This window comes from Triplophysa dalaica, chromosome 14, assembly GCF_015846415.1.
Source record: "Triplophysa dalaica isolate WHDGS20190420 chromosome 14, ASM1584641v1, whole genome shotgun sequence".
NCBI classification, from domain to species: Eukaryota; Metazoa; Chordata; class Actinopteri; order Cypriniformes; family Nemacheilidae; genus Triplophysa; species Triplophysa dalaica.
In genome coordinates this window covers 14,042,962-14,061,090 of record NC_079555.1, presented here as the reverse complement: position 1 = coordinate 14,061,090, position 18,129 = coordinate 14,042,962, and the positions used below count along the sequence as shown (strand labels likewise).

At 38.7% G+C, this 18,129-nt stretch overlaps 2 protein-coding genes across 2 annotated transcripts in view; both read left to right on the top strand.

Moving 5' to 3' along the window:
* ppp1r37 (protein phosphatase 1, regulatory subunit 37) overlaps positions 1-3,884 on the top strand; it is a 36,924-nt gene extending 33,040 nt beyond the window's left edge. The window contains 3 exon segments of the mRNA XM_056765892.1: positions 1-1,257; positions 1,963-2,064; positions 2,770-3,884. Of these exon segments, the coding sequence (XP_056621870.1) occupies positions 1-1,257; positions 1,963-2,051 (1,346 nt within the window). The 3' untranslated portion in view covers positions 2,052-2,064; positions 2,770-3,884.
* Positions 3,885-6,337: 2,453 nt separating this feature from the next.
* Positions 6,338-11,412, top strand: LOC130435705 (uncharacterized). The gene is made up of 4 exons (XM_056766489.1): positions 6,338-6,449; positions 8,747-9,388; positions 10,315-10,560; positions 10,682-11,412. The coding sequence occupies exons 2-4, from the start codon at positions 8,752-8,754 to the stop codon at positions 11,410-11,412; spliced, it is 1,614 nt and encodes a 537-aa protein (XP_056622467.1). The 5' UTR covers positions 6,338-6,449; positions 8,747-8,751.
* Positions 11,413-18,129: the final 6,717 nt, after the last annotated feature.

Here is an 18,129-nt window from a genome sequence, read left to right as displayed (position 1 = left end):
GAGAGGAAGATGAGGAAACCCCTGCTTCTGCTGAGACGGACAACGTTGACTCAGACAGTCAGGGAGAGAAAACAGATGAGGGCAATGAAGAGAGGTCATCTGAGAACCAAGAGGAAGAAGATGAAAAACCAACAGTGGAGGATGACTCCGACTCAGACACGGAAGACGAGGATGTTGCTGAAGAGCCAGTTGTTTCTACACAGGCCACACCTCCAATACAGATCCTCAACTCAGCTGCATCTCCACACGCTTTTATGGTAATGCCTCCTACACCTCCTCCCCTTGCGTCTCCAGTTGTCATTTCAGGAATTAAGGTGACCGAAGCAACTGTGGCCACCGGAACCCCGCCATCACCTGGCCGGTGCTTCTCCGTATCCAGCCCAGGCAGAGGACACAAGATTTTTATGGTAACACGCGTGGAGAGCCCTCCGGAACAGAAACAGCTCACTGTGGTGCCTAAAGTCATCCAGGAGAGGGCAGAAGAGAGCCAAACACCTGCAGCACCAAAACAGACTGATATGACAGCTCCTTTAGATGCACCTTCAAAGCTGCCCGAACAGAAATCAACAGATTCTCCTGCTAGCCTTAATGGAACCCAGACAACAGAGATGGTCGAGTCATTACGAACTCAGTCAGAGGTCAAATCACAGTCTCCACAGACAGCACAAACAGCAGAGTCTGAGCCCCCGGACGAGCCCACTTCTGAGCCTCTCGCCCACAATGACACAAATTCGACGCCTTCGCTTGCAGCAGACAAATGTGAGAATGTAACGGAAAAGATTCATTCAGATGAGGTTCCCCCTGAAGCCTCAATATCAGAAAGCTCACAGGCTCCAAACAGAATTCCTACACCACAGCATCCGTTAGAAAGACAAACAGACTCTGTTGATCAGTCTCACATTGAGCAATTTGCAATAAACACAAACACACAAAGACTGCACGAGATACAAAATGTCATTAAGCAGGACCAAACAGCACCGTCTGTTCAGGAAGAGGAAAGAAGCAGCGACCGTCCCGTTCAGGAATCCAGCCCTTCCCAAACAGAGCCATTCGTTTCAGGACAATCCCAGGTGGGCTGTATTACACAAGCAAATGCAGAGTCACCCACGGGATCTCCTGACGGGAGATGCACAGAAGAGGAGAGTCTTCCCACTTTGACCACAGGGGCAGCATTGCCGAACGGGCTTAAGCCAGAATTTGCCTTTCACCTGCTCGAACCTGAGGGACCCAAACCAACAAGCTGCATTATGGAGCACGGTGAGTACTTGGACCAATATTGTAGTACACACATTTCGTTTAAAATAGGATGCTTAATATATTTAATGTTTGTGACCCTGGACCACAAAACTCGTCATACAGGTTTTTTAATACTGAGATTTAAACATCTTAAAGCTAAATAAATTTCCATAGATGTATGAATTGTTTGCACAATATTTGGCAGAGATACAACTATTTGAAAATCTGGAAATATAAAATATTGAGAAAATCGCCTTTAAAGTTCAGAAGCGCTCTAGCAGGCCGTTGCTATGAAGAAACAGGCTTGTTTTACTGCTGTAATGATGTCGTGGAGAGTACATGAACCTGAAATTCTAAGCTTTACATGGATACCAAACTTGTGTGGGTAATTCTCTAAGAGCGGGCAGCAGCGAGGGAAGATTTGTAGGCGTGTTTGCGGCCATCCTTTGCGATTTTGCTGCATCCACTCACAAAAATAAACCTTTGATATATTTACGGTAGCGAATTTACAGAATATCTTCATGGAACATGATCTTTACTTAATATAAAAAAAAATTGCCATGAAATACAAATTGATCACTTTGACCCATACAATGTTTTGTTAGCTATTGCTACAAATAAACCCGCGCCACTTAGGACTAGTTTTGTGCTCCAGGGTCACACATGATAGCTGATTTGATCATAAACATGCAGAGAATGATGAAATGTGTTGTGTGTACATGTTAGTGAGCATGACAGCAGAGCTGAGCTGTGGACAAGATTTGGAGGAGCTGCTTCTAGATGCCAGTCTAGAAACCAGCAGAGATGCACCTTAAGGCTATAACAAAGGTAAGCAAATTAGAGTATGAAGACATGTGAAAGTATCGATGTGACATATTTTAATGTATTATCACGGTCGTGGGGTTACAACTTTTGAAAAATATGTTTATTCTGCATTTCAAGTAATATCAATCAAACTGTGGTTGGGTTGTTTTGATTGAATAATAATAACAAAAAATAGCACTAAATAACACATTAAAAACATGATAAGATCATAAACGTTTAAAAACTCTTCTTTTATAAATAAATGTACCAAGTAACGAATCGTTTCAAACAGCTTCAAATGCAAAAGAACAGTTGAAGAGCATTTTTAAAGAATCAGACAATTTAACCATAAATGTTTTGAGCTGGCATGTTTTAGTTTAGATAAAAATGTATAACGTGTAACTTCTGTTTCATACTTTTATTATGCCTATTTATTAAGTCAATTTTAAGTAAGTAATTTATGTGTTTTATTTATACTCGTATACGGCCCTTATTCACAACACATGCAGTATTGTATTGTAATTTTGATCCAGCTGATGGAAAAGAGCTTAATGTGCACTCTCAAATCAAAATATGGAATATATTGAAAATTTGAAAGTTTGCATGATAATATTGTGCATGACATTTTGCATAATTGAATACCTGTCTGCTATGAACGTAGAGACTTGTTGTTTACAAAAATGATATTATTTTTCATTTTTTAATATGACACTCTTTGTCTTTTCTCAGAGTCCAGACACGCAGTGAAAATCAGAAGGACTTGTTCGCTGTTATTCCTCGGGCCATGTGTCCCCTTTGTTTTCTTCTCTTGTCATTTCCCAACATTTTCTAAGATCTACTGTCAGCTTGTTACAACACAGAAGCTCTCTCGACCTCCCTCCAATTAAAATGAGAAAATCTTATCTGTGTTGTGCTCAAAAATGTAAACACTCATTTGCGACAAAACGTATATGTAATAAGGCATTCAAATGCTGTATTTTCCTCGTCACTATGTTTAGTCAGTAATTATGTAAAACATACAGTTACCAAAGACACAAGCAGAGCGACACACACTTATACTTCTTCTGTTCCGCCTCATTACGCTGTTGAATGTGGCATTTCACTCACTGCTGCCCCCAGGTGGACCAGAGGTTATATTGCAGTTGAAAGACTGCCGGTTCGGACTGCTGTTTGGAACTCAGATCTTGGGCAGACACGAATCGTTTTGTTAGGGAGTGTTTGTGTTGCGTCTATGTGTGCGTCAAACTTACTGGTGTCTTGTGAAAGAAAGACTTCTACCAAAGTGACACGCGTTCACTTTTCAGTTGGTCCTGCTGCTGTTGTACTGCTCAGGAATCAACGTTTGTATTCGAGCTTGGGTGAAACTTCGATCTGTCAAAACACAGGCAGTCACTCCCACTCTCTGATCTCACCAGGTTCCCTCCATGAACCAGCACTTCTAAAACATCTTGACACCCGCGTGAAAATCTGAAAGTTGGAACAATTGACATCTTCCATGTCTGGATAACTGTTGATTTTTAGTGATGATCCAGGTGATTCAGATATTAGACTCAAAGTTCTACACCGAATGAAATGTAAACCCTCTTTCTCACCTTCTGTCTTCCATCTGTTTAACCCTCTGTATCACCATAAATCCTCATCATAACACACGACATGACACGTTTGCCTTTAAAGCTCTTTCTCCTGGCTTCTTTGCTCAATCAGTTTGTATTTATTTTAAAATTTAAGCCTATTGTGTGATTTTGTTTTGCCCAACTTTGATCCCCAACTTTTTTTTAAGCTGCGGGATACTTCCCTTTGGTGTATATTTTCAGATTCTATAAAGAGCAAATATTAAATTGAAAGTTTTTTTCCTATTTTGATTGGTGGGGGTTTGGGGAAGGGGCGGGGCTCTGTTGATTTATATAAATGGGACTGGAGCTCTAGGGAAAGTATATAATATAAATCAAGAGTGTGTTTTAGGATGAAAGCTCCAAGGCCTATGGCTGCTCTTTAGAAGGCCGTAGGAGTGCTGGACCACAAGACTTCACGATGAAAACACTAAACTTGTGTTAAGCTACTGCCGCCGGGGACACTAGATACTAAATGTTACCTCGAGAGAGGCCGAGCCACCAGCGTAAGATAAACAAGCGATTCTGGAGAAACAAAGAAGGTTGTGACATCACGTAAGGCCAGACCTGTACTAATTGATGGTTGGTGCTCTTTTGGTTTCTTGAACGACTGGTTGACTCTTAACTTTGAGGAGAGACGAATATCTGCCAAGCTTCACCAAGCTCCAGAGAAGCTTTGCGTCTACATCCAGATTGTCTTTAACTTAAAAATCAACTCTTCTGTGCTGTCCCCTTAAACCCGATGTTTGTAATGCTTTATTTTTAGTAATTTTTAAAATTACCTGTTAAATTAATCAAAATGTACTTGTAAACACAAAGAGATGTGTATGGCTTTTTCCTCTCAAATAAATGCATGTAATGACAAAAAAGCATGTGTGGCAAATGTGTTTATGAAATAGTTAATTTAGCAAAGCCAGTTGCAAGAGGGGCATCTAGCGGTGAGGTTGCAAATTGCAACCAATGGCTCACTCCACCCCTCCTCCCTTTCTATCAAAGCACTACGGTGGCTGACACAGGACTAAAATGTCATCGAAGGAGATGGCGATTTTATGAGACGCGCTCCATAGAGCATTTTGTCAATTTTGGGCTACTATAGAAACAACATGGCTAGTTATGTGTATATCATTCATATGGCATTTTTATCAATAGGCCCTCCAAAAAATGTACACGCTGGACCTTTTGCAGGAATTGTCTTGTGTTGTTTGTGTACTTTATTTTTCTCTCAAAATCATTTGTAGAAATGTCAGACTTGAACACATAAATATGCAGTTTGGGTTGGATCTAGACATCTGAGAATGGATAAAAGCTACAGTTATATTAAATTCCAAGAATTGAACGGTGTGTGGGGTTTACTGTATATGAAAGAAAAAGTCACTTCAGGGGGTCTGGTATGCTTACACACCCTGTGAAATGCACGATACAGCCCTGCCCCAGGACTGTAATATGTTTAAGATTAGCGAAGTCAGTGGAAGCCATGCACAGGACACTAATAACGTAAAATAATGAACCAAATTTACATTCTGTTGTCTTGATGTCTTGAAATATTGGATCTTTTTTGTCTCAAGATGAGATGACTGTTAACATTGAACCTTTGAAGAAAACTGTGAAATTTGACCTTTATGTATTTTAAGACTTGAGTGTCGTCCATTTGAAGATATGCAGTACGTGGGAGAGTTTCTTTAAAGAAGGGATTTCAGGGGTATTTGATCATTGATGCTTAAAATTATAACTACTTGGAAAGAATTTCTATGTAATCCCCAGTCACTCTTACTTAAAGGCTGGGATACACTACAAGACTTTTGCTCAGATTTTCAGTCTGAGAGTTGTTGCAGAAAGTCTGCGCCAGTCAGCAGATTTGATCATGTTTTGTTTTCTCTACAAACGTTCAATAAGTCTGCAAATGTGTGATCTCTAGTTTTTTTTAATCTTTTCAGATTTTAGAAGTCTTGTAGTGTGTTCCTGCCTTAAATGACCACAGGCTGAGCGCACAGGCAAAGCAAACGTTTTAAACTTGGCTAATGTGGGATATTCTGCATTTGTTTGTATAGAAGACATTATCAGGAAAGAATAGGAACTCTTCATGAAAAAAATTAAAGTAAGTACTAGAAATTATAGATAATAATTGTAGATTTTTTTTCTTCACAATTATTGATCAACCTGACAACAAGCTAATGATTAAACTGGTAAGACCTTTATCTTGGCAACATTAAAGCTGAAGTGTCTGAGCTATGGTTTGCAAATATTTTGTGAACACTTCGCAATGTCTTCCTGAAATATATCTCCAAGAAAAATTAAATATATTTGTTTTGCACCCCACAGAGAGTCACTGGCTGGAATCCTAAATCTGCATTGCATTCATGGTTTGCTTTATGTGTAGCCTGTTGTTGATTCAGCGCTTTAAAGACCCTTTCGCTTGTCAGTTTCAATCTGACCTGTTAGTTTTTGGCCTACTGTTCTCTGCCAGATCGGGGTGAAGATAACCTTAGGCAATGAGAGAGTTAACAAGAGTCCACAACCTCATCATCTGAATTGTCTTTTCTACACTGTTTTATTATTGATTTTTTTTGCTGACTTTAGACTTTAAAGAGCAGTTTAGCTGATGAACTGTGACTCATACAACACTGAATTGTCTCACATGATAGCGCTTAGAAGAAGCTCTCTCTCTTTTTCTTGTGCTGTTGGTAGAGTGACCAGTGGGCTGTCCTTAAACTTACTACATTCATTTCCTGAACAGCATCCCATGCACGCTGGAGTTAAAGAAAAAGTTTCTGTACCACACAGGACAGCCTACTTCAAAAGGTAAATGATACACTTTCATAGATTTACCTGATGTTAATACACAGATATTATGATTAAAAACAGATTATTCATTATATATTGCTAAACAGATCTTTAAAGTACTTTAAAATAAATATAAACTTCATTCAATTTTATTCAGTCATTTAGACTTGTATACCATAGGAAAATAAAAATTCTGTTATATTTGAATTTTATTAGTTGACTTTTATATGTTGTTATTAATATATTTATCACATTGAAATGATCTGATCACATGTCAATGGTTTGTTTTATAAATAAATCCATGTCAATATATAGAGGTGTTTGACTCGCACTAAAAAGCATTTCTCTCAAGCCTTAGCAAAAAATACTTATAGCCACACTGTTTAAGAAACCGTTTTCTCTGATATACCTTCACTTGTTGTGAAGTTTTCCCCCAGGGATTTCATTATAGTTCAATTCTTTAAATTCAATTTGGAGCATCTCCAGAAAAGGAGGATTCCGTTGTGTCAGTGTAATTTTTACAGTGGGAATTCACAGAAAGACCTTATGGAGGTCATAGCAACGGAGCACATCTTTGAACATTAGGATTCACCTCAGGGTTTTGGTTTCTCTTCACCCCTCAGCTAAGATTAAGATCTTACAACAACCACTTCATAGATTACTTTAGATCTTTAGAGATGCACGGATAGAAAATGGCTCCAGCGATGGCTGATTATTCAGAGTGATATCTGCACTGGAAAAAATATGTTTTATTGTTGGTTCAACTTAAAATAGCAGCCTCAAAATTTTATGTTAATTCAACTTAAAAATACTAGTTAACTTGATGAATTTCTAGTTGAGTTGACTAAACTATGGAAGCAAATAAGAGACATAATGTTTTGAAATTTAACAGCCTATGAATACTTGATTTTGAATTATTTTACTTTGGAAACCATGTATCTGAATTTATTTGTTTCGAATTTAGCTCTATGAAATTTAAATATGAAAATTCTTGATTTCCAATTTAAAAACCTGAATTTAATGCTCACAAATTCAGATACAAAAAAAAATCAACTTACAGAATTTCAGATCTCAAATTTCAAGTTAATACTTTTCAAAGAAAACAAATGTCTAATTCGACTGCTCAAATTCAGATCGAAAAATTCAAGTTAAATATTCACATGATAACATCCGGGCTACCCAGGATAGGAAAAACAGTTGAGCCCAGAGCCCGTCTTGCAATTGAACCGAACCATTGAACCGAACCATTGAACCGAACCATTGAACCGAACCATTGACTGTCTGTCATGATCCAAGAAGAGGCCAAGGCACGGATATTAAACCTGTTAAGAAGATGACTTCTAGGGAAAACGAAGGCGCTCCGGTAAGTTTGCTGTTTATGTACAATCAGACTCTACAGAACAAAAGTATGTTGTTGGTAATTATTTTTTGGAACTATTATTATTATTATTTTTCGACCGACGTCGGTTCGGTTCATTGGTTCGGTTCAATGGTTCGGTTCAATTGCAGACGGGCTCTGGGCTCAACTGTTTTTCCTATCCTGGGTAGCCCGGATGTTAACATGTGAATATTTAACTTGAAATTTTCGATCTGAATTTGAGCAGTCGAATTAGACATATGTTTTCTTTGAAAAGTATTAACTTGAAATTTGAGATCTGAATAAGAGCAATCAAATTTGATCAATCTGAATGTATTTTATCTGAAATTCTGTAAGTTTATTTTTTTTTGTATCTGAATTTGTGAGCATTAAATTCAGGTTTTTAAATTGGAAATCAAGAATTTTCATATTTAAATTTCATAGAGGTAAATTCGAAACAAATAAATTCAGATACATAGTTTCCAAAGTAAAATAATTCAAAATCAAGTATTCATAAGCTGTTAAATTTCAAAACATTATGTCTCTTATTTGCTTCCATACTAAACACATTGAGTTGACTAACATTTTTGAGTTGAATTAACTTAAAATTTGAATGCAACTAGATAATTTATTTTTTAAGTTGAACCAACTATTTTTTACTGAAGAATGAAGTAACATTTCTTAATTTTCTGAATGTTATTAATTCATATAAAAAATATTGAACATCAAACTGGTGATGTTTCATTTCACATAAATCCATTGCCGTTTCCTGTCCTCCTATAATTGAAGGAATATATCAGCCCTGATCATCGCCTGTTCTTAAACTATCATCCGATAGCCATTTACGGGAAGATTTTCTTTTATTGACTGATTATTGGCTGATATATCAATGTATCTCCAATTTTTACTTTCAATTTGATGATTGCAAGGATTAAATTAGTGTATTTGTGTTTTACAGGTGCAATGACAATTATATCTGCTCTTCTGGGTGGCTCTGCTCACACGTGCATGCTGGTCTTGACCTTCGCCTTCCTGGTTTGTGAGGTGGTGGTTGGCCAAATCTGCAGGTCTCTCCTCATCGCGGTGGATAGCTTTCACACGCTCTACGTTTTCATAAATATGGCTCTTTCTGTATCGAATCATCGGCCTAAAACCTCTAACCCACATCTTTCCTCTACCTGTTTGTCAGAACCACACAAATCTGTTCTTTATTCTGGTTCTTGCGCAGCCTCGGGTCCATCTCTTCCAAACATCACCCAGGCGGTTGACCCTGCGTCAGGGTCAATGGGATGTCCTGAGACACTCCCTGATCGGGGACCCTACAGCAGGATGCGACTTCAGCCTTTTGGTATTCTGATCTCAGCTCTGCTGTTGTCATCTCAGTGCATCTCGGTTAGTCTGGAGATTCTCACTCGCCTTGTGCAGCCCGAAGCCATTCAACATCCACTCCTGTCCACTGTGGTTGGGGCAACTAGTCTGTTATTCAATATAGTAATGTTTATCTGGAGAACGAGAAACCGAGGGATGAGTCAAGCTGTTGATGGGAGTGAGTTTCCAGGAATGATACAAACTGCCCTTCATTCAACATCACAGAGCAAAGGTTGAATATAACTCCATGTTTGTTAGATGGGAGGAAGGCCTAGCCTATAAATGGGTAGTTGAAGAATAAATCAGACCTGTCCTATGGTGTGACATAGCAAGATTTAAAAAACAAACAGTTAATGTTACATTATTAATATAAAACAGTTTTATTTATCATATAAAATAGCAATTTTGCCTTCATGCCATAAGACAGACAGGTATGTATATTGTATATTAGTCTGTCAACTACCCATATATATACAGCTGTGAAAAAATTCCAGACCATAACAAATATTCATTAAATCAACATTTCTAGATATATTGTGGCCATTTAAGTCCAGTGTCTTTTGAAATTCAACAGAATCAAACCTTAGGAAAAAAGTGGATATTGCATACAAAATCATTTGAAATTTTTCCTAAATAGCTTACATGTACAAATATTGTTTTGTTGCTTAAAAGTGAATAGGAACAATATTTTTGATTTGAAATTTTGGAGAAATATTGTTAGTAGTTCACAGAACAAAACAAACCCACAACTATTAATAGTTAATTCAGAAAAATTGAAAATATTGTTTAATAATTTAGGCTACTACAGTATTGTTTCATGTGGGCCACCACAAAAGTTCCTAATCACATTCTTGGAAAGGTTATATGATAATAAATATATCTGTTAATCATTTGTAAAAAAAAATACATAAGATTTAGGCAGTTTACAAACCTTTTTCCTGTAAAACTTCAAACAATCATTTTGTAGGAATACTTAAATGTTTTAAACTGTTCTAGCCTACGGCTCCCCCGCAATACCACTATAGCCCACCAGGGGGCGGTCACAATCTGGGAAGCGCTGTAATCCATGTAATTTTTAAGAAATTATGTGACATAATTTAATTATGTACTTCTATATGTTAGGATTTGAGAACCTTCATAATATTCACTGCGTTTTAGGCATTGAAGTCCAGGATGAAGCACTGATGTTCTGCAACCCTGAAGTTTTAAATCCAGATCAAAGCGTTCGGGACTGCTCTTCTATATGTTCTGAGTTACAAAACCACCATGTTTCCAAACCGGTTCCTGAGCTCAATCAGGCTCAAATCCTCAATTCCAGTGTCTGTGAAAGTACACCTAAAGTTCTTCAGTCTACAGAGGAACTTTCAGAGGAGCAAGTGTATCCTACCGTCACTGATCCCACTAGTGAGAAGCTTTTACATCAATATATTATATTATGTTATGCTATACAGTAGGCCTATATGTTAAAATCCCACTTTTGCATTTTCCCTAATTACCAAAATGTGTTTTTTTTTTATTGTCACAGTACCGTCATATGACCCGGCTGCTCCTCCTCCTGTGATATCCAGGTTCAGAAGACACTTCATCACTGTGACCCAGGACCTTCTGTGTTCAGCTCTCATTTTAGTTAATGGTCTTGTTGTCCTCCTCATGAAACCGCACTGCCATCGTCCTCATTCAGACTGCCATCTTCTGGTCTATTTAGATGCAAGTTTTTCCATACTAGTCATTGTAGTTTTATTAGCTACAGCCCTGCCTAAGCTTTATCGCTATGGACTGCTTGTGCTCCAGGCAACACCCCTGCATCTCTGCATCAATGAGGTGCGGGATTCTCTCACTCGTGTGCCGGGTGTATTGACGGTCCATGAGCTGCACGTGTGGCAGCTCTCAGAAACATTTGTGGTGGCGTCTGTGCATGTACACTGTCCAGAAAAACTGAATGCAGAAGAGTGTTCAGATCTCATGCTGAAGATCACAAGGGTGCTGAAAGCCTTCGGTATAAACCACTGCACTGTGCAGCCTGAATTCCTTCCTTCTGAAAGGAGTTATGCACTGAATAGTGGTGGAGATGGACCAGCAGCGCCTGTGAGCTCAGGTTGTAGCTTACGTTGTGGGCAGGAATGTGCTGAGAAGCTCTGCTGTTCTTCACAGAAGAGCTTGAGGTCTATCTGTCCACAAGAAGAGAGCTTCACCCCTCCTGCTCCCTCTAGTGTTGGCACGACTACAGATGTGATTATTGAGAACACATACCTGTGACTAAATATTGGAGACAATACAACTTTTTTACAAAAAGCTACATTTTTTGTACATTAAGTACTTTATTTGGTGAAGTTACTCCGGTAATAAATACATAAAATGAATAAAAATATATGTCTCTTAGTTGGTGGCCTAACATTAATAAAGCCACAGGTAAAACGGGAATTTTGCTTATAACACATTTACTTGTTATAAAGAGACTATACACCCTGTTTAAACTTGGATTGTCTTAACATTTAGACATTTACATTTAGGCATTCGGCAGACGAGCGACTAACATTGCTTTTGTCCTATACATTTTACATAAGTATATGCAATCCCCTGGTATCGAACCCACAACCTTGCTCCTACCACTGAGCTACAGGAAAGCTAAAAAGTATTACAAAATATTTTTTTCCAAAAACAAATATCTGATTATTAGTGGTGGGCCGTTAACGGCGTTAACGCAGTGAGACTATTATCGCGCGTTAAAAAAAATGTCGCCGTTAATCTATTCTCAAAGTTGGGTTGGGAGCTGGGTCTATACTACGCAAGCTATGATGACTTTCACCTTGATATTTTAGCGCGGATGTATACCAGTTTAACTGCACTGTACGGGGCGAGAACGAGATTTTTCAACTCGCGTGATTCGCGTCATTCGCGGAAGCAGAAGCCGCCTCATCATCTCATGACCAGGGCTTCATTCGCGCGATTCGCGCAGCAAGTAGGTCTATTGGCTCTTTGCATTAACATATAAATCACTCGCGCTTGACACGCCATTCGCGTTTGGTCTGAACACAACATAACGTTACTGTGAAATTACCGCATCAAACGTGACGTGCTAACATGGATGCAGCTATGAAGCCGCCGGGTTTGCTTCAGGGAATATTAATTTTTAAGAAGCTTCCTCCAATAGAAACATCAACAAGACTAAGGTTGTTTGCACATTGTGCAATGCGGAATTGGTTAAAAAAAAACACTTTCTCTCAACAGGTAGTGGTCTAGCTTTAGTTGAAACCAGTAACTTTGTATTGAGATCTAATGTATTATGGCTCCTGTATGACATATCGCTTGTTGCTCCCTCACTCTTTGTAAGTCGCTTTGGATAAAAGCGTCTGCTAAATGACTAAATGTAAATGTACTTTAGGAGCTCTTCCAGTCTCAAGTACCACCTAAACGCAAATCATCCCTTAGCTAATGCGGAAGTAAACACAAGTTCATCTTATTGAACATAATTTAATTTTCATCACCAATTATCATAGTAGAACAGCTTTCTCAAGCAGTTTGTGATGCATTTTGGAAACAGGAGATGAGCCCCTGGTCTAATGCGCCACCTGGCTTGAGAAACCCGTTCTCAAAGACTTACTTTTAGTCATTATTTGGGTAGCACACATATTCTGAATGCCTTCGGCAGAATTCAAATGAGCCATTTTAATCTAGATTAATCTAGATTAATCTTGGAATTAATCTAGATTAATCTAGATTAAAAAAATTAATCTATGCCCACCACTAATGATTATATTAATATTATATTATAACAGCGCCACCATTGCACTGGATTAAACATTTCCAGTTATCTTGAAAAATATATTTTTGCATTTATTTTTGTTGATTTATTGTGCAGACAACACATGGACATCCCATAGTCATTGACGTAGTAAATCCTGAGTTACTGTTAATTGAAAGGTGAACGAGTACCCAACACGGTAATAAAATATACTTTACTTGTACCGTTCATGCTAACATGACTTTATTAAAGGATTTGTTTTGATTGCGGACTTTAATTCTGAAATTGCATCGTGGAATGTTGAGTTGGCTCTTCAGTGCATTAGCATTAGCACAGATTTGAGTAAAGTTAATAGTTAACAGTTATATTTGGGCTTTCTTTTAGTTTAGTTAACATTTGCTATCAGAATTTGAATCCAGCCCCGAGTGCACGTGAAGGTAAATTGTCACCCCTTTCCAGAAACAGCATAATTGTAGGCGAGATTAAGCTATATTTTCACTCATATGTAGTTTTTGGGATATAAATCGGACTATTTTTGTTTGTTTTGACAGATGTATTTCACATCTCTCATTGTAATGTGGTTTCAGTGCATTCATTTTTAATCAATTATAGCGGACTCATGGACTCCGGGCGGATTCAAAATACGAACACTCAACCGTCGCCATTTTAGCCATATCCTCTGAGCCCTGAGCGCATATGAAGGTAAATTTCAGCCCTTTCCAGAAATAACTTCATTGCATGCGGTATATATATATATATATCTTTATATGCTTTAAAGTTTTTTTTTAAATGAGGGATGGTGTATTGGTAGTACATTTGACCAGTGTTACTATACTTTAGTTACAATAGATACATTCAATATGTAAAGGCACTACAGCTCCCCCTTGTGTCTTCTATAGAGATGTGCAATAATTGTGATGTTTTGAAACCATCGTCATGAGATGAAACAATCGCGATTTGACGATTATTTAATAATCGTGACAGCCCTTGGCTGAACTGAAGGTGCGCTCATCACATCACCTATCTTTGCCAGCTTGCTTATACATGTTACAAGTCTCGTATCTGTATTGTTATGGGGAGGATGCCCCCACACCCCCAACAGGGATATAAGTTGTATGACTGTCGCCTTTTTAACCTCTGAGTCTGCTAGTAAAATAAAGCATTGAAGAAGCATAACTGTATATTAACTGTAATTAAATGTACATGCTGCTATAAACACAGGCAGTCACTGTTGTACATTTGCCTCTCGCAGAATGTTACTCTTTCTGAGTGTCTGACTGTGATTTGATGTAAACGTCTGTGATTGTTATTATTTCTTAAGTTGTGTTCGGGGGAAACATTCAGGCAATGTTGAGGCATGGAGGGCCATCTCCGCCACTGAAGCCATTCTGAACTGCTATATCAGATTTTACTGGTACATAGAAGCTACGGCTATCAAACTGGAGTCCAGTCAGAGCTTGAACCCTGGCAAACAGCATCCCACAGTACATACGGTGAGATGCCTTGCTGATGCTTAATACTGGTGTATTTCTACCTGGAGAAAAACGAATGCAGCACTGACTGACAACAATGCTGTCATAGTGTTGCTACTTTGTCTCTTCATACTGTGCATAAACGATAATCGGTCAAAAGCGGTAAGTGGTTTTTGGCGGGGGGCGAAAGAAAGAGACACACAAACATGGAGATTTTGTCATCATTTGCTCACCTTACAATTGTTACAAACCTGTATACATTATTTTATGTATACAGGTGTGTGTACACAGTACATTGTCTTAAAAAGTCTAAATAATTCACTTAAGGATTGTGTTCTAGATCCTAAAGAATTTTAAACAGGTCTTGCCTACGGCCATGTAACACTTCCTCTAATGGATTGAATAATTAATTGAAATGCTGCATTATGACTACAAATGAGACCAACATGCAAACATAGATTGCAGCCAATCAGCTTTGTGTTATTGTGTGAGTTTCTTTTAGATTGGACCACAGACATGAAACAGACTTTATTCTTCAGTAGTGGTTAAATGGATCATACGGATTAATAATAATAGACAAATAGGCTCCCTGTCTGTGGGTTCAGTATAAAAGCGCATTGTTGCACATTTTATATACAGGTAATCTCTTGCTCACAGTGGGGTCGACACACAATATGATCATGTCTGCACCACAAGCAATCCATAATAATTTTATTTGCGAGCGCACGTCAAAACTTTATTGTGGTACTTTTGATGCCCTGATCGATCATATCTACGAAATAAAAGAGGGTGTGTAGGGGTGGGGTGATATACAATCCTATTTCTGATACCCGAATTGTAAGTATGGGATGATACCGATCCTATAGATATGCTTTTTCCTGATCAGAGGTGAATTGCATGTATTTTATTGTATTGAACAAACTATTTACGTATTTATGAAAAATTTAAATTGACTGAACATCATGACAGATACTTGAAAAATGTACATGAGTAAAAGTGAAAATACTTCACTACGGTACATCTCTGCTCTAATGTAAAGTGGCACAAAAGACCCCATTCCCATCCCGAGGGCAGAATGATGCGCTTAATGGATCCGCTTCTTTTCAGGTATTGTGCATTCTGGGAGCTGGATGACACGCTTCATTCATTCTCGTATTTACACGTACTGTGCGCGTGCGTCCCGGGTGCAGAAATGATTCGCTTAAAGAGTAAGTATTATATGATTTTTAAGGTCTTACTTTGGTTTATGGAGTGTTCAACAACAAGTTTATGTACATAGGTTATATGGTACATAAGGTTTAAAAACACTATTATGTCCTAATAATAGGTAATTATTCTAACCTTAATTCTTGACTGACTCTCAAATGATTCGTTCTGCGATTCATCCATGTTCATCCTAAATTTTATGTTATGTTTGTGTGGCCGGCAGTCGACCGTGCGGGAGCTTCCGGCATTTTGCTTTCCTTTTGTGGTTTGTTTATTTTTTTATTAAAAGTTGTTGAACAGCGTTCATCATGTGTCGCAAATGGAACGCCTACCATCATTGCTGGATTATGGTTTTCAGGTTATATATTATAAATAGTGTATAGATAGAGATGGCGGGATTTTACCTTACCAGTTTGAGCCCGAGTCTGACAAAGAAACATCCGAAGACGATAGAAGATAATAGATTTAACACTTAAAATAGTCTAGTTCATAGCAAGATATACAAACTGTAATACCCCAGAAAAAAAGATACATGTTAACTTTAGCGTAAAATGCATTAGCTAAACACAGATATAATAATAGATCTTTAAATTCAGACAAAAATCAAGTCACACTTACAGTTTGTGATTCGGTGTAGCTAACAGGTCCAAATGAGGTTGATATTTCCCCCTTTCAAGGATAGTCTTTTAACATTTTACTGCAGTGAACATGCCAAGATTATTGAAGGAATCTTCGGTGAAATGACACGCGCACAGTAAAACCCTGGGGTTATACTCCTTTGGTGTCATTTGAAAATGAATTGTAACCATTGTTTCCACAGAAATTGTTCCTTTGGTTGTTTAAATAAGACGCACTTAGTTTCACAATGTAGAACACAGGTTTAAGCGGCACACCCATCACAAACGAGCGACAGCGTTTTGGGGAGTAGAGAGTGAAGTTTTCACGGCAGTCCTAGCAAAACGTAGGCGGGGAATATGTCTAGTGACGTAGATACGCGATGGTTAGAGACACATCTCGTTTGCGTGATTCAGAGTCGACTCACTTTTTTACAAGCCAATAACTTTATTTATGCACCTTAGGACTTACAACTTGGCAGACTGCCTACTTTCATACACGGCAACATAACACACTGCATGAAATGTCATTTTCATGATCTAATGATACTTACTCTTTAATACATCTGCTTTGATGCACTTAACGCACCTTCTTCTGAAGTTCATAACAGTTGCAACACAAAGGTAAGAGATATGTTATATGTTTTACATAAAGGGCATTGCATCCTTCCAATAGTTTACTGAGCCTTTTAATCATAGGTTTAAAAACAGAGCTATAGTGTTTGAGTGACGCGTTTCACTGAGACTGCTTCCAATGCTTTAATCTAAGACACCAAACTCCAGCAAAATACATTCATCTAGTATCTAGTGATTATGCAGAATAATTAAAACATTGAAAGATCTTGGAAATAGCAGCGTCCTGACTGTCACCGAAACACTGGAGTATGCTGAATGAAGAGTTGCAGGAGTAGTGGAGTTTTCATGCACTTAATGATCTTTTGTTTTCTCCTCACACAAAGCTTGACATCACATGTCAATCTTTGACAATAGAAAATGTAAAAATTTAATGCATGAAAACTCTTACAGCGGTTTCCTAATAGTTCAGCCTTCTTAAAGCTTAATATTATTATTCAGCTCCGTGTGAGGGCATCGGCAGCGAGTCAGTCCGCCGTTTCCTGCTCCTCACCATCATGGCTGTTGGCAGCAGGATTCCGGCTCACGGCCAACGGCGCTGACTCCTCCGATCCCTCTTGGACGGCCGCCACCCCACCTCGGCCCAGGAGCACGGCAGCGAGCTCTCCGTCCCAGCCGAATCCTCGTTCCAGAACCACCGCCTCGGGCAGCCACTGGCGGACGCCCTTCGTCCGCGCTGCCCGAACTCCTCAGCACCGCGATGCCCCTCAGCAGCGAGGGATCTCCGACAGCATGTCTCTCATTCCTCCCGGGTTTCGGCACCAATGTAATAAGATTCATTAAAAGGGAAGGAAGGAGGCGGGAACCGGCAAACATTTAATAACAGAAATAATAAAAGCCGGCGGCCCCTCACGGACGACCACCGGCGAACAAAACATAAATACATATACAAACACTTCGGGCCCGGTCCTCTCTCCTCGACGGTCCGGTCGCTCGTTCCTTTTATGTGCTCCCTAACTCCTACGTGATTCGAGCCCGGTGTGCGCACAGCTGGCGCTCACCGGACTCGAACCACGGTCTCGCCCCGCCTACTCTACTACAAGGACCTTTTCACAACATTCACTTCTTAAAACTTTATACAAGTCTGGTAAGAATTCACTTCTAAATCGTAATGAATGGCAAGTTTCTGCAAGTTTCTTCTGGAAACAACAATATAATTCAATTCAAGTTTATTTATATAGCGCTTTTCACAATGTGCATTGTTCCAAAGTAACTTTACAGGGGCAAGCAGGAAAAACAGAAATAAAACACAGCACAGTGCCTGGTGTTTATAGAACAAGCAAGATCATTCTGATAAATAATATCT

Coding starts and splice junctions, on each gene's coding strand:
- LOC130435705 (XM_056766489.1), top strand. CDS start 8,752: ATGACAATTATATCTGCTCTTCTGGGTGGCTCTGCTCACACGTGCATG. Junction 9,389..10,314: donor TTCAACATCACAGAGCAAAG/GTTGAATATAAC, acceptor ACTGCGTTTTAG/GCATTGAAGTCCAGGATGAA. Junction 10,561..10,681: donor TACCGTCACTGATCCCACTA/GTGAGAAGCTTT, acceptor TTATTGTCACAG/TACCGTCATATGACCCGGCT.